The sequence below is a fragment of the Colobus angolensis genome, unplaced genomic scaffold (assembly GCF_000951035.1).
Source record: "Colobus angolensis palliatus isolate OR3802 unplaced genomic scaffold, Cang.pa_1.0 Scaffold516, whole genome shotgun sequence".
NCBI classification, from domain to species: domain Eukaryota; kingdom Metazoa; phylum Chordata; class Mammalia; order Primates; family Cercopithecidae; genus Colobus; species Colobus angolensis.
In genome coordinates this window covers 257,963-282,375 of record NW_012118666.1, presented here as the reverse complement: position 1 = coordinate 282,375, position 24,413 = coordinate 257,963, and the positions used below count along the sequence as shown (strand labels likewise).

General features: G+C 51.7%; 1 protein-coding gene across 1 annotated transcript in view; it reads left to right on the top strand.

Moving 5' to 3' along the window:
- The window catches only part of GTF2IRD1 (GTF2I repeat domain containing 1), a 96,976-nt gene that overhangs the window by 57,818 nt on the left and 14,745 nt on the right, over positions 1-24,413 (top strand). The window contains exons 22-23 of the mRNA XM_011960588.1: positions 21,878-21,955; positions 23,167-23,359. Coding sequence (XP_011815978.1) covers positions 21,878-21,955; positions 23,167-23,359 — 271 coding nt within the window. The remainder of the gene's footprint in view (positions 1-21,877; positions 21,956-23,166; positions 23,360-24,413) is intronic.

The following is a 24,413-nucleotide window of genomic DNA, read 5'->3' as shown; positions in this document are numbered from 1 at the left end:
GGATCACGTAAGGTCAGGAGTTTGAGACCAGCCTGGGTAACATGGTAAAACCCTGACTCTACTAAAAATACAAAAATTAGCCAGGCGTGGTAGTGCGCACCTGTAATCCCAGCTACTTGGGAGGCTGAGGCAGGAGAATCCCTTGAATCTGGGAGGTAGAGGTTGCAGTGAGCTGAGAGACACGCCACTGCACTCCAGCCTGGGTGACAGAGCGCAACTCAGTCGCAAAAAAAAAAGAAAAAGAAAAGAAAAACAAACCCAGGACAGCTAAAGGGGGCTGTTCAGGATATGCTGGGAAGAAGTGGTGGTGTGGTGACTAAGGCAGGAGAGACCCTCTACCTAGGTAGCTGCTACAATATTCCATCCAAAGAACATTCTAGTAGGTCATAAAAACCTAAAGGGAGCCGGACATGGTGGCTCATGCCTATAATCCCAGCGCTTTGGGAGGCCAACACAGGAGGAATGCTTGAAGCCAGGAGTTGGAGATCAGCCTGGGCAGTATAGCAAGACCCCATCTCTAGAAAAAAATTTTTTTAATTATCTGGGCATGGTGGTGGGTGGTGGTGCGTCCCTGTAGTCCCAGCTACTTGGGAGGCTGAGGTAGGAGGGTCACTTGAGCCCAGGAGTTTGAGGCTGCAGTGAGCTGTGAACACAATGATCACATCACTTCACTTCAGCCTGAGTGACAGAGTGAGACCCTGTCTCTAAAATACACACACACACACACACACACACACACACACCCCTAAAGAGAAATGCAAATATATGTCCATGGTAGAAATTTGGAAAATACAGAAATCTAACAACCCAGATGGCTGTTCATTTTTATGATGATACTTTTCTTCCAGATTTCCCCCCAAGCTTATTAATTTTACGTCTCACTGTTCTTCTTTCTATAAATTTACACACTTAACCTTAAAACATAAACATGTTCCCATGTCTTTAAAAAGCTCTGTTCCCTCTTCAGGCTGTATCATGGTTATGTAACTACCCTGTCCCCCAGTTATGGACATTTGAGCAGCCTCTCACACCACGGACACCTAACACTCACATCACACTTTTTTTTTCTGAGACGGAGTCTCGCTCTGTCACCCAGGCTGGAGTGCAATTGCGTGATCTCAACTCGCTGCAACCTCCGCGTCCCAAGTTCAAGCGATTCTCCTGCCTCAGCCTCCCAAATAGCTGGGATTACAAGTGTGTGCCACCATACCAGGCTAATTTTTCTATTTTAAAAGAGACGGGGTGTTGCCATGTTGGCCAGGCTGGTCTCGAACTCCTGACCTCAGGCGATCCACCCGCCTCGGCCTCCCAAAGTGCTGGGATTACAGGTGTGAGCCACCGTGCCTGATCACATCACACTTACGATTTGCTGGTTACAAAGCCCACTCACGTTACCATGTCATCTCCCTGAGTAGCCGGCCTTACTGGAGGGGACTGAGGCTCAGAGAGATTAAGCAGCTTTCTCAAGGTCACACAGCATAGTGTGGCAGAGATTAGAACCTAAGTCTTCACCATTTTATTACACTTCGGAACCCAGGGCAGGCTCTACCACTAGCCTAGGGCTTGGTGTGGGTCCCCGAAGTGAGTTGCAGCCACGCCCTCTTTCCCCACCACCCCTCTGGTCTCATCCACACTGAGTGGCTCTTTGCTGTCCCCTCCTGGCTACCAGCAGCTATTACACTGGGTGCTGTTGTCCTTCCCATTTTGCGACTGAGCAAACAGCCTGAAAGAGACAAAAACCAGGTAGTTAGCATGAGGCCGAAACCACTCGCTGGTCTTTGCTGTTCTGCAGCCTGAGCCTGGGGTGGCCAGGCCGGGTGGTGCAGTGGCGGGGAAGGAGAATAGCCCCCAAAAATGCTGCCAGAATGGTAAAGGGCCTGAACTTCAAAGCTACTGACTTGAGCTTTATTTTGTGGCACTGGCGGTTTTTCCAGTCATTGTAATGATACAATCAGATTTGCGTTGTCTTCGGGTTACCATGGTAACCGTACTTCCACCCGCCAAGGGTGGATTAGAGAAGGCAAAACTAGGGCAGAGAAGCCAGGGAGTGCTGAGAAGGTCTGAACCCAGGCAGTGGGCAGCTGGGCCCCACAATGGATGGGGTAGAGGCGGCAGCAGGGTGTGAAAAGGGCGGAAGGTTCTGGAAGGATGATGGTGGTGCTCGTCTCCAAGGCTGGGTCTGTGGGCTTGTGAGACACATCCAGGGGCCCATGTGCAGTAGGTGAAACCTGAGCAGTATTTAGTGCAGGCAGGGTGGCAGGCAGGCTGGGGGCCTCTCAGAAGCGCAGAGCTGGCAGAGAGAGACGTGCCCGGAGCGTCAGAGGAAAGGGCAACTGTGCAGGAACAGAGTAGATGAGGTGGGGGAACTTTTGGGTAAGAAGAGCTGAGTCAGGAGCATTGAGGCAGCGGTTTTCAAACCTCAGAAGCAACAACAGGGCCAGACATGGTGACTCAGCCAGGACTTTGGGAGGCCGAGATGGGTAGATCACCTGAGGTCGGGAGTTCGAAACCAGCCTGGCCAACATGGTGAGACCCTGTCTCCACCAAAAACTACAAAAATTAGCCAGGCATGGTGGTGGACACCTGTAATCCCAGCTAGTCGGGAGCTTGAGGCAGGAGAATCGCTTAAGCCTGGGATGCAGAGGTTGCAATGAGCTGAGATCACACCACTGCACTCCAGCCTGGGTGACAGAGCAAGACTCTGTCTCAAAAAAAAAAAAAAAGGGCCAGATGCAGTGGCTCATACCTGTAACCCCAGCACTTTGGGAGGCCAAGGCAGGATTGCTTGAAGCCAGGAGACCAGCCTGAGCAACATAGTGAGACCCTGTCTCTACAAAAAATGAAAACAATGAGCCAGTGTGGTGCTGCACATCTATACATCTGTAGTCTCAGGTACTCAGGAGGCTGAGGAGGGAGGATCGCTTGAGCCCAGGAAGTCAAAGCTGCAGTGAGCTATGATCACACCACTGCACTCTAGCCTGCGGGACAGAATGAAACCTTGTCTTTCAAAAGAAAAAATTCTAGAATTGTTCTTGAATAGTAGGTTAAAATTTTTTTAAAGCTTCGGAAGGTAGTGAACTCCCCATCACTGGAGGCATTTAAGCAGAGGCTGAGCTGCCACTCACCAGATAGGCCGCTTCCCATAGGGCTTGCTGCAGGCGAGGAGAAAGGGACAGGAGAGCCCTGCCCATTTGGGAGGGGCTGCGGGGAGGACTAGAACCAAGGAGGGGCTCCTCTACCCACCAAATCCACTTCTCTTTGCTGCTCCACCACCAGCTCCCCACAGCTCCTCCCTGCGTATGGGCCCAGCTGGCCCTCTCCAGCTCCCTTTTGGGCAAATACAAGGGCTCTCCCGGGACCCAGGCCAGCTTCTGCTCCTTTTAGTTCTCCTCTGACCCTAGGGGTACGGCCATCCCTGCCAGCTTGAGGGGATTCTGGGACGGCGCCCCACCTATCCTTCCCCAGAGCAGGGGCTCCAGACCCCGGGGATGCAGCAGAGCTGCCAACTTCCTGTGTGACTCCTGTGTGACTCCTGGGCCTCAGTTTCCCTACTTGTAAAATGGGAAGAATTGCCCACGCCATGTCTGCCTCCCCCGGGGCCACCCTGGAGTGCATGACCAGGTGAAGAGGAGGGATGGGCTGTCATGAGTGGGACGTGATGAGGCAGAGAGGCTGGCCAGGCTGGAGTGTGGATGGCCTGATAGACCTGCTTTGCAGCATGGACTGGACCCTTTACACCTGGCACTGACAAGCTCTTCTGCTGATGTCCTCATGGCTGAGGAGCCCCGTACAGGCCCACTGGTCAGGGCCAAGCTCTTGGCGGGCTCCAGCTTTATCTAGGACATCCCCACATCATCTCCTCTGTAAACTTTCGACTTTCATCTCAATTTAAGGAACTATGTCAAATTACATGCTGCTAGCTGGGTGCAGTGGCTCAGGCCTGTAATCCCAGCACTTTGGGAGGCCAAGGCAGGAGGGTCGCTGGCATCTAGGAGTTTAAAACCAGCCTGGGAAACATAATGAGATCCTGTCTCTACAAAAAATTAAAAAATGAGCCAGGCATGGTGGCGTGTGACTATCATCCCAGCTACTCAGGAGGCTGAGGTGGGAGGACTACTTGACCCTGGGAGTTGGAGGCTGTAGTGGGCTGTGATTTTGCCACTGTACTCCAGCCTGGGCAACAGAGTGAGACCTTGTCTCAAAAAAAAAAAAAAAAAAATTACATATCGCCAAGGAAGATCATTCAACCTACACTCAGCTCTCCCCGCACCAGAATTGTTTGAGGCCCATTTCGAGAAGCTCAGCTGTGGGGGAAACGCCTGCCAGGCAGAGGGCTGTGATCCCTTTTCAGGGGGTACAAATGGAGAAAGGCCAGAAGCCTCAAATACAATAACACCACTTGTCATCATCCTCTTTGATCTCCTGCTAAGCCTCTCTCTTCTGTGGGGTCTCCTGTCACCCAGTGGGTGCTGTGGTGGGACGGGCTTCCTGGAGAGGATGACCTGAGCCAGGTCTGGATGCTAATGTAGGATTGACCTCTGCAGAGGGTACTGGGGGGGACATAGGGAGAGACTGAACAATGGCAGGCACAGGAACTTTTTGCCTTCTCAGGAAGCAGTACCATCACTTCTGAGCTGTGTGATCTTGGATGAGTTAACCTACTATCTCTGATCTTGGATAAATTAACTTGCTCTCTCTGATCTTGGATAAGTTAACTTGCTACCTGTGATCTTGGATAAGTTAACGTACCATCTCTGATCTAGATAAGTCAACTTACTATCTCTGATCTTGGATAAGTTAACTTGCTTATCTCTGATTTTAGATAAGTTAACTTGCTGTCTCTGATCTTGGATGAGTTACTGTCTTTGGGCCTCCATTTCTTTGAGGTGATACGGAACAAGGACTTCCTCCATGATCCTCCCTTCTGCTGCCCAAGACCTGAGAGTCATTTCCTTGTCCCCAGTCACACACAGGCACATACCCTCTGGCCCCTGCCTCCCTCTCTCAGCCTTCCCCACCCCCTCTCCACCCTTCCAACTCTGTCTTGAGTTCTTGAGAGCTCTTTTGCTCTTGAAAGCTCAAAATAAAGCCGTCCTTTCTCGAGTTTCTAAAGATACCACAATTCCAGCACCAGCCACATGTTTCTCCACTGAATTATCTCTGCTTGTCTTTGTTAATTAGGGTTCAGTAATGATCTCCCTTCTGCCTTCCCAGGGAGAGCTGGCATCTGCAGGGCGGGGCTTGGAGGCCTTTGTGGGCAGACAAGACGCCCTGCTGCCGGGCCCAGAGTTGGCCTGATGCCTCCTTTCTTCTGAAGTGGCAGAGTGGGCCATGAAATGATGGCATGTTGGGGAGACCCTGCCCTTTTCAGGCTGGTGGGGACTCAGCTGGGGTCATTGCAACTCCATCCTGCCCCTCAACCTTCCACACGTTGGGGAAGGGAACCTTGGGAGGTTCTTAGCCTTTATTAGACAGGGGCTTCCAGGCTGGGCGTGGTTGCTTACACTTGTCATCCCAGCGCTATGGGAAGTTGAGGCAGGCGGATTGCTTGAGCTCAGGAGTTCGAGACCAGCCTGGGCAACATGGCAAAATCCTATCTTGACAAAAAATTAGCCAGGCATGATGGCACACGCCTGTAGTCCCAGCTACTCAGGAGGCTAAGGCAAGAGGTTCACCTGAGCCCAGGAGGTCGAGGCTGTGGTGAGCCGTGATGGTGCCACTGCACACCAGCTTGGGCAACAGAGCAAGACCTCTCAAAAAAAAACCAAATTAATTAAAATAAAATTAAAAATAGACAGGGGCTTTCTGGCCCCAAAAGGGAGCAGGGTTGGGGGTGCCTTTAGAGTCTCTTGCAACATCCCAGAAAGCCTCCCAGAAACCCTTTCCCCAACGGAGACCACCCAAGCTGACAAGAGCAACCCGCACCTTTATTTAGGCTGGAATGAGATCAGCACTGAGGGGTCGCCAGGCACCTTGTGCCGAACAGAAGCTGATGAGTGTGTCTGAGCCACAGAAGCAGAGCAGGGGCAGGGCGGTAACCATGGCTCAGCACATGTGGTTTACTGGGTGTACCGGATCCTTCTAGCCTTGTGGGGAGGGGTGTGGTGGCAAAGAAGGAGGGAGGTGGAGGTGGGGGGACACGCAGGCCTAGCCCTCTAAGAACCTTCCCGTCATGGAGAGGGCTCAGCGCCGCCCGCAGAGGACTTGGTGGGGCCCCAACAGAGGCCTTGGGGGCACAGGTGCAGTCACTCATCCGTGCACGAGCACAGGTGTCTCACTGGGGCCAGCACTGTGCCAGATGCTGGTCTTTTTTTATTATTCCATTATTCTTTTTGTTTGTTTTTGTTTTGTTTTGCTTCTGAGACAGTTTCACTCCTATTGCCCAGGCTGGAGTGCAGTGGTGCAATCTCAGCTCACTGCAACCTCCACTTCCCAGGTTCAAGTGATTCTCCTGCCCCAGCCTCCTGAGTAGCTGGGATTACAGGCACACACCACCACGCTCAGCTAAAATTTTTTTGTATTTTTAGTAGAGGTGGGGTTTCATCGTGTTGGCCAGGCTGGTCTCGAACGCCTGACCTCAGGTGATCCACCTGCCTCGATCTCCCAAAGTGTAGGGATTACAGGCATGAGCCACTGAGCCCGGCCTCATTATTCTTATCTAATATCTTTGTAGAGACAACGTCTTGCTTTATTGCCCAGACTGGTCTAGAACTCCTGGCTTCAAGGGATCTCACCACCTTGGTGTCCCAGAGTACTGGGATTACAGGCATGAACCACTATACCCGGCCTAGATACTGGACTTTTTTTTTTTTTTTTTTAGGTAGGGTCTCTCTGTGTCACTCAGACTGGAGTGCAGTGGCACGATCATGGCTCACTGCATTCTCGACCTCCCTAAGCTCAAGTGATCCTCCTGCCTCAGCCTCCCAAGTAGCTGGGACTGGAGGCGTGCACCACCGTGCCAGGCTAATTTTTGTTTTTTTTTTGTAGAGACGGGGTTTTGCCATGTTTCCCAGGCTGGTCTGGAACTCCTAGGCTCAAGTAATCCACGCACCTCGAACTTCCAAAGTACTAGGATTACAGACATGAGCCACCGTGCCCAGCCTGTGCTGGACTTTTAATCAATACTGATTAAAAAAAAAAAACAAACCTGACTGGGCACAGTGGCTCACGCCTATAATCCCAACACTTTGGGAGGCTAAGGCGGGTGGATTACCTGAGGCCAGAGTTCGAGACCAGCCTGGCTAACATGGTGAAACCCTGTTTCCACTAAAAATACAAAAAATTACCCCACCTTCATGACACATACATCTATAATCCCAGCTACTTGGGAGGCTGAGGCAGGAGAATCGCTTAAACCCGGGAGGCAGGGGTTGCAGTGAGCCAAGATTGCGCCACTGCACTCCAGCCTGGGCAACAAGAGCGAAACTCTGTCTCATAAAAACAAAAAACCCAGCCTCATGGAGCTTACATGCGGGGGTGGGGGGATAAACAGAAAATCTGCAAAGCGTAAACCATGGGAGCAATTGTGTTTATTTTTCGGGGATTGCAACATTACTTAGGTGTTGACCAGAAGGAGGCCTTAGAGTAAAGGCCTGAAGGGGCAGCAGGGAACAGTGTTGCAGGCAGAGAGAACAGCAGCTGCCAAGCCCCTGAGGTCACCTGCCAGGGTGTTGGAGGAAGGTCAGGGTAGGTGAGAGATGAGATGGAGATGGACAGGGAAGATGGTGCATGGCCAGATAAGGATTTTGACTTTTGCTCCGAGTGAGCTGGGAGTCGGTACAGTTCTGAGCAGAGGGGAACAGGATCCAGCTTGTTTTAACAGGATGCCTCTGGTTGCTGGCTTGAGGACAGGCAAGGGTGGAGAGACATAAGGAGGATGTAATAATCCAGGCGACGCCTGTGGCGGCAGTGGGGTGGTGAGTCACCGACTCTTAGGTGAGTTGGCCGAAGCCAACAGAATGTGCTGATGTAAGCTGTGAGAAAATGAGGAGCTGACTTTGACTTCAGAAATTTGGGCTGAACTTGGGGAAGGATGGAGGTGCCATGGGTGGAGACAGGGAAGATGCAGGAGAAGCTGGTGGGGCAGGCGTGTTCAGTCTGGGGTCTCATCCAGTCGAAGTTGGAAGCGAGTTGGGGCTCAGGGGAGCAGTCCAGGCTTGAGATATGATTTAGGGAATCATGAATTTATAACTGGTATTTCAAGCCTTAAAACAAGCTGGGTCCAGTGGCTCACACTGTAATCCCAGCACTCTGGAAGGCTGAGACAGGAGGGTCACTTGAGGCCAGGAGTTTGAGACAAGCCTGGACAACATAGCAAGACCCCATCTCTTAAAAAAAAAATTAGCTGCACGTAGTACACACCTGTGGTCCCAGCTACTAGGAAGGCTAAGGCGGGAGGATGACTTGGGCTCAGGAGGTCAGGCTACAGTGAGCCATGATTGTGCCACTGAACTCCAGCGTGGGCAACAGAGCGAGACCCTGTCTCAAAAAAATAAATCACCTAAACATAGTGGCTTAAAACAACACAAATGTATTGCCTTACAGTTCTGGAGGTCAGAAGTCTGAAATGAGTCTTCCAAGGCTCATGTCAAGGTGTCGACGGCCAGGTGCGGTGGCTCACGCCTGTAATCCCAGCACTTTGGGAGGCTGAGGCAGGTGAATCACTTGCGATCAGGGGTTCGATCAGGCACGTGCCTGTAATTCCAGCTACTTGGAAGGCTGAGGCAGGAGAATCACTGGGACCCAGGAGATGGAGGTTACTCTGTGTCAAAAAAAAAAAAAAGATGTCAGCAGGGCTGGGTCCTTCTGGAAGCTCTAGGCTCTAGGGGAAAATCCGTTTCCTTGTCTTTTTTTTTTTTTTTTTTGAGACCGAGTCTTGCTCTGTCCTTCAGGCTGGAGTGCAGTGGCACAATCTCGGCTCACTGCAACCTCTGCCTCCCAGGTTTAAGCAATGCTCCTGCCTCAGCTTTCTGAGTAGCTGGGATTACAAGCACGTACCACCATGCCTGGGTAATTCTTGTATTTGTAATAGAGACAGGGTTTCAACATGTTGCCCCGCCTGGTCTCAAACTTCTGACCTCTGATCTGCCCACCTTGGCCTTCCAAAGTGCTGGGATTACAGGCGTGAGCCACTGAGCACGGCCCCCTGTTTTAAGGATTAAATGAATGAGTCCCTACAAAGATCAAAGATCAAAGATCTGGCAACAGAAGAACTCAGCTTCTCTGAGTTACCAGGTACCCGTGATGGGTCGGGCATTTTTTTATTTTTATTTTTTTTTTGAGATGGAGTCTCGCTCTGTCACCCAGGCTGGAGTGCAGTGGTGGGATCTCGGCTCACTGCAGGCTCTGCCTCCCGAGTTCAAGCGATTCTCCTGCCTCAGCCTCCCGAGTAGCTGTGACTACAGGTGCGCACCACCTCGCCCCGCTAATTTTTTGTATTTTTAGTAGAGACAGGGTTTGCCATGTTGACCAGGCTGGTCTCGAACTCCTGGCCTCAAGCAATCCACCCGCCTCAGCCTCCCAAAGTGCTGGGATTACAGGCGTGAGCCACTGCTCCCAACTGGGTTCAGTAATTCTTAGCATATTGCCATTTTCCCTGCTTTCTCTCTCTCTCTCTCTCTCTCTCTCTCTCTCTCTCACACGCACACACACGCGCACAAACACATAATTTCTCTTTCTTTTTCTCCATTTGAAGTTGCAAACATCTTGACTCTTCATGCCTAAATATTTCAATGCACATCTCCTAAGAAAAACACTGTTATTTTACATACTCACAATAGTATCATCGCACTTATAAAACTTAATAATTCCCTGTCATCTAATATATGGTCTTTATTCAAATTGCCAAAAACGCCTTCTGTGCCTGTTCTCCTCCATGATATAGTCATTTGTCACTGGTTGATTTCTTTTTTAATTTTCTTTTTTTTTTTTTAAAGACAGTCTCCCTCTTGCCCAGGCTGCAGTGCAGTGGCACAGTCATAGCTTACCGCAGCCTGGTCCTTCTAGGTTCAAGCCATCCTACCACCTCAGTCCCCCGAGTGGCCAGGGCTACAAGCACACGTGCTACCACGCCCAGCTCATGTTTTATTTTTTATTTTCGTAGAGAGAGGCTGGAGTGCAGTGACACTATCCTAGCTCATTGTAGCCTCCAACTCCTGGGCTCAGGCAATCCTCCCGCATCAGCCTCCCGAGTAGCTGGGACTACAGCCGGGTGCCACTGCACCAGCTACTTTTAAATTTTTTGTAGACAGAGGATCTCTGTGTTGCCCAAGGCTGGTCTCCAACTCCTGCTCTCAAGTGATCCTCCTGCCTCGGCCTCCCGAAGTGCTGAGATTACAGGCGTGAGCCACCACACCGGGCTCACGGGTTAATTTTTTTTTTAATTATTTTATTGCATATGTTTGCCTAAACAAAAATTATTTCATTTTGCTTATCATTTTACGTTCTTTTTTTTTTGAGACAAAGTCTCACTCTGTCGCCCAGGTTGGAGTGAAGCAGTGCAATATCGGCTCTCTGCAATCTCTACCTCCCGGGTTCAAATGATTCTCCTGCCTCAGCCTCCCAAGTAGCTGGGACTACAGGCGCCCGCCACCACGCCCAGCTACTTTTTTGTATTTTTAGTAGAGACAGGGTTTCACCATGTTAGCCAGGACGGTCTCCATCTCCTGATCTCATGATCCACCCGCCTCGCCCACGTACTCAGGAGACTGAGGTAGGAGGGTGAGGTCAAGGCTGCAGTGAGCTAGGATCGCACCACTGCATGGGTAACAAAATGAGACTACATCTCTAAAAAAATAAGTTTTGCAAAACAGAGGAAGGAGGCCGGGCGCAGTGGTTCATGCCTGTAATCCCAACACTTGGGGAGGCCGAGGTGGGTGGATCGCTTGAACTCAGGAGTTCAAGACCAGCCTGGACAACATGGTGAAACCTCATCTCTACTAAAAAGACAAAAATTAGCCAGGCACGGTGGTGCACACCTGTAATCCCAGCTACATGGGAGGCTGAGGCAGGAGAATCACTTGAACCCAGGAGGCGGAGGTTGCAGTGAACTCAAATCGCACCACTGCATTCCAACCTGGGTGACAGAGTGAGACTCCATCTGAAAAATAAAAATAAAAAGCAGAGGAAGAGAAGTAGAGAGATTCCCTCATTCCAACAGCCTCCTTCCCACCCCCACTGGAGTTTTGGATTTGGGGGTTTGATGGCTCTGGCATGTCTAGGCCCTAGAGGGGTTCAGAAGGAGGGGTCTTGGGGACCCAGAGAGTACTTCAACAACTCAATCCCACTTTAAGACAGTTCCCTTTGGGCTGGGCACGGTGGCTCATGCCTGTAATCCCAGCACTTTGGGAGGCCGAGGCAGGCGGATCAACTAAGTTCAGGAGTTCGAGACCAGCCTGGCCAACATGGTGAAACCCCATCTCTACTAAAAATACAAAATTAGCCAGGCGTGGTGCACACCTGTAATCCCAGCTACATGGGAGGCTGAGGCAGGAGAATCACTTGAACCCAGGAGGCGGAGGTTGCAGTGAACTCAAATCGCACCACTGCATTCCAACCTGGGTGACAGAGTGAGACTCCATCTGAAAAATAAAAATAAAAAGCAGAGGAAGAGAAGTAGAGAGATTCCCTCATTCCAACAGCCTCCTTCCCACCCCCACTGGAGTTTTGGATTTGGGGGTTTGATGGCTCTGGCATGTCTAGGCCCTAGAGGGGTTCAGAAGGAGGGGTCTTGGGGACCCAGAGAGTACTTCAACAACTCAATCCCACTTTAAGACAGTTCCCTTTGGGCTGGGCACGGTGGCTCATGCCTGTAATCCCAGCACTTTGGGAGGCCGAGGCAGGCGGATCAACTAAGTTCAGGAGTTCGAGACCAGCCTGGCCAACATGGTGAAACCCCATCTCTACTAAAAACACAAAAATCAGTCGAGTGTGTTGGCTCATGCCTGTAGTCTCAGCTACCCGAGGGGCTAAGGCAGGAGAATTGCTGGAACCTGGGAGGCGGAGGTTGCAGTGAACCCAGATCACGCCACTGCCACTCCACCCTGAATGACAGAGCGAGATTCCATCTTAAGGGGAAAAAAGAAAAAAAAAAAAAGACAGTTCCCTTTGTAAAGTGGATTTTCAGTAGAGACAGGGTCTTGCGGTCATTCAGGCTGGAGTGCAATAGCTGGGACTACAGGTGTGGGCCACCATGCCCATTTTTTGTAGAGATGGGATCTTGCTATGCTGCCCAGGCTACATTTTTTTTAAATCATGAGTTTTTGAAGGAAATGGGATAGGGCACGCTCTGGTAGGGGATGGATTGGACGAGCCCCTGCTTGAATGCCTGCATACAGTGGGGAAAAGGGGAATCAAAATGGGTCAAGACTTAAGGGCCCCTACTGCACGCAGTGTCCAGGCCCAGTCAGGTCTAGCATGGCAGAAGAACCACAGGCTTATGATCATTGGCCTGGGCACAGGTCTCTGCCCTGCTGCAGCTTGGCCCTCCTCTCTCCAGGCCTCAGTTATCTCATCCATGAAATGGAGCTGATGGAATTCCTGCTAAACCTGTGCACAGACGCTAGAAAGGGTTAAAAGCTGAACCTGAATGTATCTTATTTATCTTTTCGAGACTGGGTCTCGCTCTGTCACCCAGGCTGGAATGCAGTGGTGCAATCGCTGCAGCCTTGAACTCTGCCCGGGCCTGGCAGAGAGTTGGGGCTCTGTGAAGTGGTTCAGGAGGGGAGAGGAGGACTATTATCCCACGCTTGTGCTACAGATCGCAGTATCTCCCCTCTAAGCCGCCCTTGCCCTTCGCTGGCTGCGTCTCCCTGCTGTGAATGGTCATAATTACCAACATGAGATCGTCGGTCTGAGCTGAAGACCTCTAACTAGGCCGGGAGAGTCAGGGCTGGCTAGGGCTCTTGCACTTTGCCCCGGGAGAGAGCCGCAGAGCCAGCCCAGGCATCACTCGGGCCAGTTGGTTTAAAATTGCGTACATAGCATGGCTGTGATTCAGTGAGCTTGGTCGTCTGTGTTTTCCCCCTTGGCAAAATTCAGTGACTCCTTGGGCTAACAGGCAGCAGGTTGGAAAAGATAAGATGAGAGTTGCCCAGGCAGCGTTCAAAAGAGAGAGGAGACCGAAGAACAGAATGAGCAGGAGGGGCAGGAAACATGTCAAGGGAAGGCCAGTCCACCAAAGGCGTCACTGTCCGGGGACGGTGGGCAGGAGGTCACTGCCGTGGGGACGGGTTCTTTCAGCAAGACTCTCATAGCACTGGGGGCAGAAACATGAAGGTGAAACCCCGCACACACTGAGCCCTAACTATGACATTTCCAAACAGGGAACACTGAAATGTTCGCAACCGTGGGTGTCATTTACAGCCAGCCTGGGTTCAGGGAAGCTCAGGCAGGTCCTCCCAAGAATAGGTTTGCTGACTGGGCATTCAGGACAGTAAACTAAACTCCCTTTTTTTGGTGGGGGTGGGAGGCGGGGAGACAGAGTTTTACTCTTGTTGCCCAGGCTGGAGCGCAATGGCGCAATCTCGGCTCACTGCAACCTCCACCTCCCGGGTTCAAGTGATTCTCCTGCCTCAGCCTCCCGAGTAGCTGGGATTACAGGCACCTGCCACCACACCTGGCTAATTTTTTTAAATTAGTAATAGAGATGAAGTTTCACCATGTTGGCCAGGCTGGTCTTAAACTTGTGACCTCAGGTGATCTGCCCACCTCGGCCTCTCAAAGTGCTGGGATGAAAGGCATGAGCCACCACGTGCCCGGCCCATTGCTGCTTGACAGATGAAGACATCGAGTGGTTCAGGGACTTGCCCAGGATCGCGAGCTGATAGCAGAGCTGGGATTTGAACCCAGGCAATCAGTCTTGGGTAGACCATTGGGCTTGTGGCCCTGGCCTTGCAAGGCCCAGTATTGCGCCTGCCCCCACAGTGTTCTCAGCAGCTCTCTGAGGCGGTTCTCTGATCCATGTTTTTCCTGTGAGCTGATTAGACTCGGAGGTGACTGAGTGTGCTGGAGCTGCCCTGCCCCACCCAAGGCCAAGGCCGCCACTGCCCACAGCAGTCCTTGGGGAACTCCCTGGTGGTGACCAGGTGGTGGTGGCAGGAATCTGGCTGTGTCGAGAAAGGGGACTCATGACCCCACCTGCAGCTCTCTGAGATGCTCAGCTGGTCTGCACATGGTGGCTCACGCCTGTATCTCAGCACTTTGGGAGGCCAAGGTGGATGGATTGCTTGAGCTTAGGAGTTGAAGACCAGCCTGGGCAACATAGTGAGACCTTGTCTCTACAAATAATACAAAAATTAGCCAGGCATAGTGGCACACACCTGTAGCATCAGCTACGGGAGGCTGAAGACAGAGGACGGCTTTAGCCCAGGAGGTGGAGGTTACAGTGAGCTGAGATTGCTCCACTGCACTCCAGCCTGGGCAACAGAGCCAGATATCTCAATTCAAAAAAAAAAAAAAAAAAAAAAACATGCTTGGCTGGGCCATCTAGGTTAGCAAGGATCTTAGCATTCTCCCTCGGGGTTAACCAGGTGCGTGGGCGAGCTGTCTCGGTTGCAGCGGTGGCCACGATTCCTGTTGGGCGAGACTGGCGCCAGCCTGCACACCTCTGAGCCCCAACAAGAATATCTGTTCGGATCGAGACGTTGCCCTTTCCCCTACAGGGCTCGGCTAGAGCACAGACACAAACCCAGTGTCAGGTCCCCAGACACGGCAAGGGGACAGGGGAGTCAGTCTTCACCTGTGGTTCAGGTTCCCTCCCAGACAGTAAGTCACTTATTTGCCCAAGGAGCTGCCTCCGGTGCATTCATAGCTCCCAGAAGAGCTGGGACTCACTCCAGGTGTGCACCACCATGCCCAGCATTTTTTTTTTTTTTCTATAGAAACAGGGTTTCCCTATGTTGCCCAGGATGGTCTTGAACTCCTGGCCTCAAGCAGTCCTCCCACTGTAGCCTTCTAAAGTGCTGGGATGACAGGCATGAGCCACTGTGCCCAGCCTGTAGTGCTTTTTGATATGTGAGATTAGATCCAGCAGGCCCAGAGTCCCAGTTGAGGAATGTGGAAACAGGCTCAGAGAGGTTGAGTGACTTTCCGTACGCCACATAGCATTAGGGGGTAGAATCAAAATTGCCTTCTTGTGTAATGAGCCAGGGACTTTCCCCATCCCTGGCCCTGGGGATCTCCCATTTCCCTACTGTATGCAGGCATTCAAGCAGGGGCTTGTCCAATCCAGCTCCCACCAGAGCCTGCCCTACTCCATTTCCCTCAAAATCTCATGATTTTTAAAAATGTAGTCTGGACAACATAGCAAGATCCCATCTCTACAAAAAATGGAAAAATTAGCTGGTAGTGGTAGCCTACACCTGTAGTCCCAGCTACTGCACTCCAGCCTGAATGACAGCAAGACCTTGTCGCTACCAAAAAAAAAAAAAGTAATTATCTTTCCTCTAAATTAAATAAAAAGAAAGAGGTAGGAAAATACAAGAGCAGCTACAGAGAAAAATCAGTGTTCTTCCTGAGCTTGATGTTGACTGAGCTAGAGAATCCCACGGACAAGGCATATTGTGTGCCTTGCACAATGTCTGCACATAGTATGTGCCAAGCTTGTTTTTTATTTTTTAATTTTTGTTGGTTGTTTGAGACAGGGTCTAAGCTCAGGTGCCCACGCTGGAGTGCAGTGGTGCGATCATGGCTCACTGCAACCTTGACCTTCCAGGCTCAAGCGATCCTCCCACCTCAGCCTCCCGAGTAGCTGGGATTACAGGCACACACCACCATGCCCAGCTAATTTTTCTATTTATTTATTTATTTATTTATTTATTTATTTAGTAGAGACAGGGTCTTGCCATGTTCCTGAGCTGGTTTCAAACTCCTGGCCTCAGTCTCCCAAAGTGCTGGGATTACAGGCGTGAGCTACTACATCCAGCCAGTTCTTGGTGTTACTGACAAAGGCATTTAGCCCCACTCCACCCTTCCCACACTCCAGAGGTGATCAGGACGCCTCCCCAAACTGCCAGCCCCCTCAGCCAGCCCAGCCCCACTTTCCTCACGTGCACACTCCCACCACTTCTGGTTCACCGCCTGGAACCTGTGTGCGCCATATAGAACTGCCATAGTGTCCTATTGACTGCCCCGTAGTGTCACTCCTGGTTAGCTGCAGACTGGTTTAGGGTTGCACTTCTCCCCAGACCAGGCAAGACTTGGAAGGAACAGGGGAAGTTTCCTGATTGGCTAACGTGTGTTGAGCACCCGAAATTACAGGATGCTATAAGTTTCCTTGTGTCTTACTCGCCGCTCCCAACTGCCTTGGAGGTCCGTGTGATGAGCCCCGGCGTGCAGATGAGCCCACATCCTTGGAGCTTTGGGCCCCGTGTGGTGGTCACGTCCTCTGGGAAGCCCTCCCTGACTCCCAGCTGGGTCAGGATCCCTGTTACAGGCTCCCGTGGGCCATGTAAACCAAAAAGTGCCTGAAACAGGTCTCCATCGATTTAGAGATTTATTTTGCCATGGTGCAGGACACAGCCAGGAAAAAGAGACTCAAGCTGCAATAGGGTCTGTGGCCTGTGCTTTTTTGCAGAGAGGGTTTTGAGGACTTTGGTATTTCAAGGGGAAAGAGGGGCTGGGCACAGTGGCTCACGCTTGTAATCCCAGCACTTTGGAAGGCCAAGCCAGGTGGATCACCTGAGGTCAGGAGCTCGAGACCGGCCTGGGCAGCATAATGAAACCCCATCTCTACCAAAAATACCAAAAAAAAATTAGCCAGGAGTGGTGGTGGGTGCCTGTAATCCCAGCTCCTCTGGAGGCTGCGGCACGAGAATCACTCGAACCCGGTAGGCAGAGGTTGCAGTGAGCCAGAATCATACCACTGCACTCCAGCCTGGAAAACAGTGAGACTCTGTCTCAAAAAATAAAAAAATAAAAGGAGAAGAGGAATAGTTAATGATGTATTCATCCTGTGCTCAGTAAATATGCATTTTACGTAAGATAAACAGAAGAGAGGAAGTCAAATAGGCATTTGTCTTGGGTGGACGGAGCAATGATTTCTCTTCTTATCTTTGTCCCCTGCCAGTGAAGATAAGCTGTGAATTTACATGGCCAGGGTGAGGGAGGCCACCAGGGGAGATAGGTGGCCTTCTATCTTGCAATCATCTGCTTAGGGACAAAAGGCTATCGCGTGACTCAGTTCCCAAGCTTAACATTTCCCTTTGGCATAGGGAGTTTGGGGTCCTTGTTTTTTGTGTTTGTTTGTTTTCTTGAGACGGAGTCTTGCTCTGTCGCCCAGGCTGGAGTGCAGTGGTGGGATCTCAGATCACTGCAACCTCCACCACCCAGTTCAAGGGATTCTCCTGCCTCAGCCTCCTGAGTAACTGGGATTACAGGCGTTCACCACCACGCCCAGCTGGTTTTTTATATTTTTAGTAGAGACGGGGTTTCACCATGTTGGCCAGGCTGGTCTGGAACTCCTGACCTCAAGTGATCCACCGCCTTGGCCTCTCAAAGTGCTGGGATTACAGGCGTGAGACACTATGCCCGGCCTGGGCTTTGTCTTTGAGGAGCCTGCTAAGCTTCTTTCTATCCCGCAGGCTTCGTAGAGCTCTTTGAGTCTCGCTCTGTCCTGGCACAGAAGAAGACAGAGGCGTGGCATTATGGGCCGAGAGCAAGAGATTTAGAGGAAACCATCTTAAAGATTAAGTCTTCTTTCTCCAGATACTGTAGGGAAGGCCGAGCATGGTGGTTCACGTCTGTAATCCCAGCAATTTGGGAGGCCGAGGCAGGCGAATCACCTAAGGCCAGGAGTTGGAGACCAGCCTGAGTAATATGGTGAAACCCCATCTCTACTAAAAATACAAAAATCAGCCAGCCATGGTGCCAGGCGCCTGTCATCCCAGATACTCCCAGATACTCGGGAGGCCGAGGCATGAGAATCGCTTGAACCCAGGAGGCAGAAGTTTCAGTGAGCCAAGATCGCACCACTGCACTCCAGCCTGGGGGACAGAGCAAGACTGTTTAAAAAAAAGAAAAGAAAGAAACTGTAGGGGAATCTGAGACATCAGGAAACCCAGGGCTCATGGTTGAGTGGAAAGACCAGGGCTTTGGGGTCGACACAGAGTACTCCTGGTGCTTAGGGGCTATGTGACCTTGGGCAAGTTTCTTTACCTCTCTGGGCCTCTGTGTCCTTGGCTGCAGTGTCTAGGAAAGCATCTGCACACAGTGATGTGTGTGATCCAGGCCATCCTTTCTCTGTTCTGTGCACGCACGGCCGTGCCTGCTGAGAATCCTGCCACCAGAGATTCCTCAGTGGCATGGGTACAGATGGAACGTGCCGTCGCTTCCCTGCAGGCTCTAGGAGCTGGTCCTTGGGCCCAGGACTCCATCACAGTGGTCTGCATGGGATTTGGACAAGGGTGGCCTTGATTCTTCCCATATCCTAGTCCTGAAAGGAAGGGCCGTGTTGGGCCACAGGAGAAGACGAGGGTTCTAGGGCACGTGGAGCATGGGGTCTTGGTGTGGCTGAATTAGAGGCATTACTCCACGAGATAGGGACATGGAAGGAGGATGTTGTCTGGAATGGCTGATGTTTGTGGTGTCTCTGGGCACCCAGGGGCGCTGGCGGGCCGTGCCTGAAGACAGATGCAGCAACTCAGAGATGTGCGGAGATTCCTGAGTGTGGGTGTGGACGGACCAGGTCAGGGACCTGCAGGGTTCGGGAGCACCTGAGGTGGTGGGTGTTGGAGCCCTGGGAAAAGGAGGAACCAGGCCAAGCAGGTGCCCAGCCTCTGTCCTGTGGGAAGCTCCCTGCTCTTTGGGGAAACCCCCACGTTGGGAACAGGGCCTCCATTCTGGCAGCTTGTGCATAGGAGGCCAAGCCACCCAGATGGGGTCAGCAGACTCCAAGCAGCATAGAGCACCAGCCCAGGAGATGCAGTTCCTAAGGTGACCTCCTAAACTCAAGTGAGCTCTTCCCAGGGTTTTCAAGATTAAAAGAGCCAGGCATAGTGGCTCATAACTGTAATCCCAGCACTGTCAGAGGCTGAGGGCAGGAGGATCTCTTGAGCCTAGGAGTTGGAGAACAGCCTGTGCAACAGAGACTCTCTCTACAAAAAATAAAAAAAAAACTTAGTCTGGCACAGTGATCCATGCCTGGAACCTCAGCTACTCGAGAGACTGAGCGGGGAGGACTGCTTTAGCCCAAGAGTTCAAGGCTGCAGTGAGTCATGATGGCACCACTGTACTCCAACCTGGGAAACAGGGTGAGACCGTGTCTCAAAAAACAGGAGTCAGGCCAGGCGCGGTGGCTCACGCCTGTAATCCCAGCACTTTGGGAAGCCGAGGCAGGCAGATCACCTGAACTCTGGAGTTCGAGACCAGCCTGGCCAACATGGCAAAACCCCATCTCTACTAAAAATACAAAAATTAACCAGACGTGGTGGCAGGCGCCTGTAGTCCCAGCTCTCAGGAGGCTGACGCACGAGAATGGCTTGAACCTGGGAGGCAGAGGTTGCCGTGAAGCGAGACCATGCCACTGCACTCCAGCCTGGGTCCAGAGGGAGACTCTGTCTTGGAAAAACAAAGAGAAAAAAAACAAGAGTCATTTTGCTCTAAAGACCCATCAGTCTGCTCTGTCCTGCATCATCCGGCCCTGGCTCCCTGCCTGCTCCACTCCCCCAACATCTCACCCTTACCCAACCCGCCTGCCCCAGAGGCCCAGCCCATGTGACCCCATGCTTCTCAGAGAGATTTCCTGTTGGACATGCAAACCACCCTTCCTGCAATCCCAGTCCCGTCCTCAACCCTGGCACAAGCCCACAGCCTGCTGCAGAGCTCTACCCCAGACCCCATCTCCAGCCCAACCACCCCTCAGCCTTACAGCCCAGCTCAGGCCCCGTCTCCAGGGCTAACTGACCCCGGCAGCTCCTCTAGGCTACAGGGAGGGGACAGCGGAGCATGCCAGGGCTCAAGCAGCAGATAGGCCATGACGGTTGCCTGGGCAGTGAGCGGGGAGAATGCACAGCCCCCACACTCCCAGACACGGTCTGTTTCCCATTCACAGACCTTGGCCAGCAAGCAGTTAGGGGATTTCCAACAGTCCAGCACAGTCACACCGGCCCAGACCCTGCTAGGCCCATCAGTCATCTCCCGTGTACCACCCCAAAGTTCAGCCACTTCCGGGACACGGGATCTTTCTTTTTTCTTCTTTCCTTTTTTTTTTTTTTTTTTGAAACAGAGTTTCACTCTTGTCGCCCAGGCTGGAGTGCAATGGCGTGATCTTGGCTCACTGCAACCTCCTCCTCCCAGGTTCAAGCAGTTCTCCTGTCTCAACCTCTTGAGTAGTTGGGATTACAGGTGCCCACTACCACACTTGGCTAATTTTTGTATTTTTAGTAGAGATGGGGTTTCGCCATGTCAGCCAGAAGAGTCTCGAACTCCTGACCTCTGGTGATCTGCCCGTCTCGGCCTCCCACAGTGCTGGGATTACAGGCGTGAGCCACCGCACCCAGCCAACACGGGATCTTTCACCCTTGAGTGCCTATGCATGGCTGGTCCTTCTGCCCCGGTGTCTTGTTTGTTTGTTTTCATTTTTATTTGAGACAGGTCTCTGTCTCCCAGGCTGGAGTGCAGTGACGTGATCTCTGCTCACTACAACCTCCACCTCCCAGGCTCAAGTGATTGTCCTGCCTCACCCTCCTGAGTAACTGGGACTACAGGTGCCCGCAACCACGCCCAGCTAATCTTTTTGTGTTTTTAGTACAGATGGGGTTTTACCACGTTGACCAGGGTGGTCTCGAACTCCTGGCCTCAAGTGATCTGCCTGCCTCTGCCTCCCAAAGTGCTGGGATTATAGGCATGAGTCACCATGTCAGGTCTTGAGAGCCCATTCAAGCATCCTTCTCTCCTGGGGGAGGTCTCCCCAGACTTTCCCAGACAGGGTGGGCACCCTGATTCATGCCCCTTGTCTCCTAAGTGGGTTCTGTTGTACTTTGGTGACCAGATGACACCCCCTCTGGCTGGGAGCCCCTCAGGGGAGCAGCCCTGCCTCTTCTTTTTGGGTTATTTTGTGCCCAACACAGGGCCTGTGCTGGGAACACTGATAAGAAAATGTGGGATGGGCTGGCCACCGTGGCTCACATCTGTAATTCCTGAACTTTGGGAGGGCAAAGCAAGAGGATCACTTGAGGTCAGGAGTTCAAGATCAGCCTGGACAACATAGCGAGACTCCATCTCTACAAAAACTTTAAAAAATTAGGCATGGTGGCACACATCTGTATTCCCAGCTACTCAGGAGGCTGAGGCAGGAGGATCACTTGAGCCTGGGAGTTGGAGGCTGCCATGAGCTATCTATGATCACACTGCTGCCTTCCAGCCTAGGTGACACAGCAAGACTGTATCTCAAAAAAAGAAAAATAGATGGATGGACAGACCAACAACTGAGGCTAGAAACCAGCTGCAGCCCAGCACAGTGGCTCACACCTGTAATCCCCGCACTTTGAGAGGCTGAGGCGGGTGGATCACCTGAGCCCAGGAGTTTGAGACCAGTCTGGGCAACATGGCGAAACCCCATCTCTACTAAAAATACAAAAATCAGCTGGGCATGGTGGCACGTGCCTGTGATCTGAGCTACTTGGGATGCTGAGGCAGGAGAATTCGCTTGAACCCGGAAGGCGGAGGTTGCAGTGAGCTGAGATCACACCTCTTCACTCCAGCCTGGGCAACAGAGCGAGACTGTCTCAAAAGAAAAAAAAAAAAAAACAGCTGCATGGGAGTGGTGGGCCCTACAGAGAAAGTAATGTTTTGGCAGGTCAGGGACACCTGGTGGGAGAAGCAGCAGGTCCAGTGGCCAAGCTGGTGCCAACTCTTATGCCCCCTTGTCTTCCTCTTGTAGATGAAGATGATGCCAACAGACTCGGGGAAAAGGTGATCCTGCGGGAGCAGGTGAAGGAACTCTTCAACGAGAAATATGGTCAGTGCCTGTGGTCGGGGTCAGCACACCAAGCCCTCCTCCTGGGGGTGGGCAGGGGGCCTCCCTCTGCAGCCAGCCTCGTCTTCTGGAACCCCCAGCTGGCCTGCCTGCTCCCTGGGGACGTGGCTGCTCTGCCCATGACCCACATTTTGTGTATGTTGATTTTCTTTTTTTTTAAACAGGGTCTTACTTAGTTGCCCAGGCTGGAGTACAGTGGTACAATCTCCGCTCACTGCAGCCTCCACCTCCTGGGCTTAGGTGATCCTCCTGCCTCAGCCTCTCAAGTAGCTGGGACTACGAGCATGCGCCAACACTCCCGGCTAATTTTTCTATTTTTAGTAGAGCCAGGTTTCACCATGTTGCCCAGACTGGTCTTGATCTTCTGGGCTCAAGCGATCCTCCCACCTCGGCCTCCCAAAGTGCTAGGATTACAGGTGTGAGCCACCATTCCCAGCCTGTGGGTCTTGATTTTTTTTTTTTTTTTTGAGACTGAGCCGGGCGCGGTGGCTCAAGCCTGTAATCCCAGCACTTTGGGAGGCCGAGACGGGCGGATCACGAGGTCAGGAGATCGAGACCATCCTGGCTAACACGGTGAAACCCTGTCTCTACTAAAAATACAAAAAACTAGCCGGGCGAGGTGGCGGGCGCCTGTAGTCCCAGCTACTCGGGAGGCTGAGGCAGGAGAATGGCGTAAACCCAGGAGGCGGAGCTTGCAGTGAGCTGAGATCTGGCCACTGCACACTCCAGTCCGGGCGACAGAGCAAGACTCCGCCTCAAAAAAAAAAAAAAAAAAAAAGAGACTGAGTCTCGCTCTGTTGCCCAGGCTGGAGTGCAGTGGCGCGATCTCCGCTCACTGCAAGCTCTGCCTCCCAGGTTCACACCATTCTCCTGCCTCAGCCTCCCGAGTAGCTGGGACTACAGGCACCTGCCACCAGGCCCAGCTAATTTTTTTTGTGTTTTTTTAGTGGAGACAAGGTTTTACCGTGTTAGCCAGGATGGTCTCGATCTCCTGACCTCGTGATCCTCCTCGGCCTCCCAAAGTGCTAGGATTACAGGCGTGCGCCACTGCGCCCGGCCAGTGTCTTGATTTTTAAACTCTCTGGGTGTGATGGCTGCTGGGCTAGGGCAGACCAGACTCCAGCCCTTTCCCTAGAGGGCTTTGCCGTTGACAGGATACATCTTTCCTCACCGTGACTTCCTATGCCCTCTAGGTGAGGCCCTGGGCCTGAACCGGCCGGTGCTGGTCCCTTATAAACTAATCCGGGACAGCCCAGACGCCGTGGAGGTCACGGGCCTGCCTGATGACATCCCCTTCCGGAACCCCAACACCTACGACATCCACCGGCTGGAGAAGATCCTGAAGGCCCGAGAGCACGTCCGCATGGTCATCATTAACCAGCTCCAGTGAGTGTCTGGCCTCTGGACCGGGGAACAGAGAGGGCGAGGCCATGGGGAGGGTGAAAGTCAAGGTCACGGTGGGCCAGCCGGGATCTAGACCCAGGTATATTATAATAGTTCCTGCCTCTTTCTCCTGAAACGTACAACTTCAACTGAACTCACGGACATTTACTTATTTTTAAAGATTTTTTTTTTTTAGATATTTAATTTGTTCTCTGGGGAAGAAACAAAAACAAAACATGTTTTCATTAAATTTGACTTTTTCTGACTACACAATTCTGATTTTTAACATTTAATTATAAATATGTTGATATTTAAATATGAAGGTTTAAATATAAATATGAATATTTATTATATTTTTAAAAATAATTATAATTCCACAGTCTCAGTGATTACTTTTTTTTTTTTTTTTGAGACAGGATCTTGCTCTGTCGCCCAGGCTGGAGTGCAGTGGCACGATCTCAGCTCACTGCAACCTTCACCTCCTGGGTTCAACCGATTCTCATGCCTCAGCCTCCCAAGTAGCTGGGATTACAGGTGTGCACCACCACACTGGCTAATTTTTGTATTTTTGGGTAGAGATGGAGTTTCACCATGTTGGCCAGGCTGGTCTTGAACTCCTGACCTGAAGTGATCTGCCCACCTCAGCCTCCCAAAGTGCTGGGATTACAGGTGTGTGCCACTGCACCCAGCCTCCAGTATTACTATTATACCATATATCCTTACAGTCTTATGGGTTTTTGTTTTTGTTTTGAGACAGGGTCTCACTCTGTTGCCCAGGCAGGAGTAGAGAGGTATGATCATGGCCCACTGCAGCCTCAACAGGGTCTCACTGTGTTGCCCAGGCTGGTCTTGAACTCCTAAGCTCAAGTGATCCTCCCACCTCGGCCTCCCAAAGTGCTGGGGTTACAGGCGTGAGCCACCACACCTAAACTGTGCAGCCCAGTCCTTTTTTTTTTTTTTAGTACAATAGATGATTTTATTGTTTTCAGAACAGTACATAAAGCAACCTGGAAAATACAAAAAGATAGAAGAAAAGAAGATAGCTGTAACCTTCTAC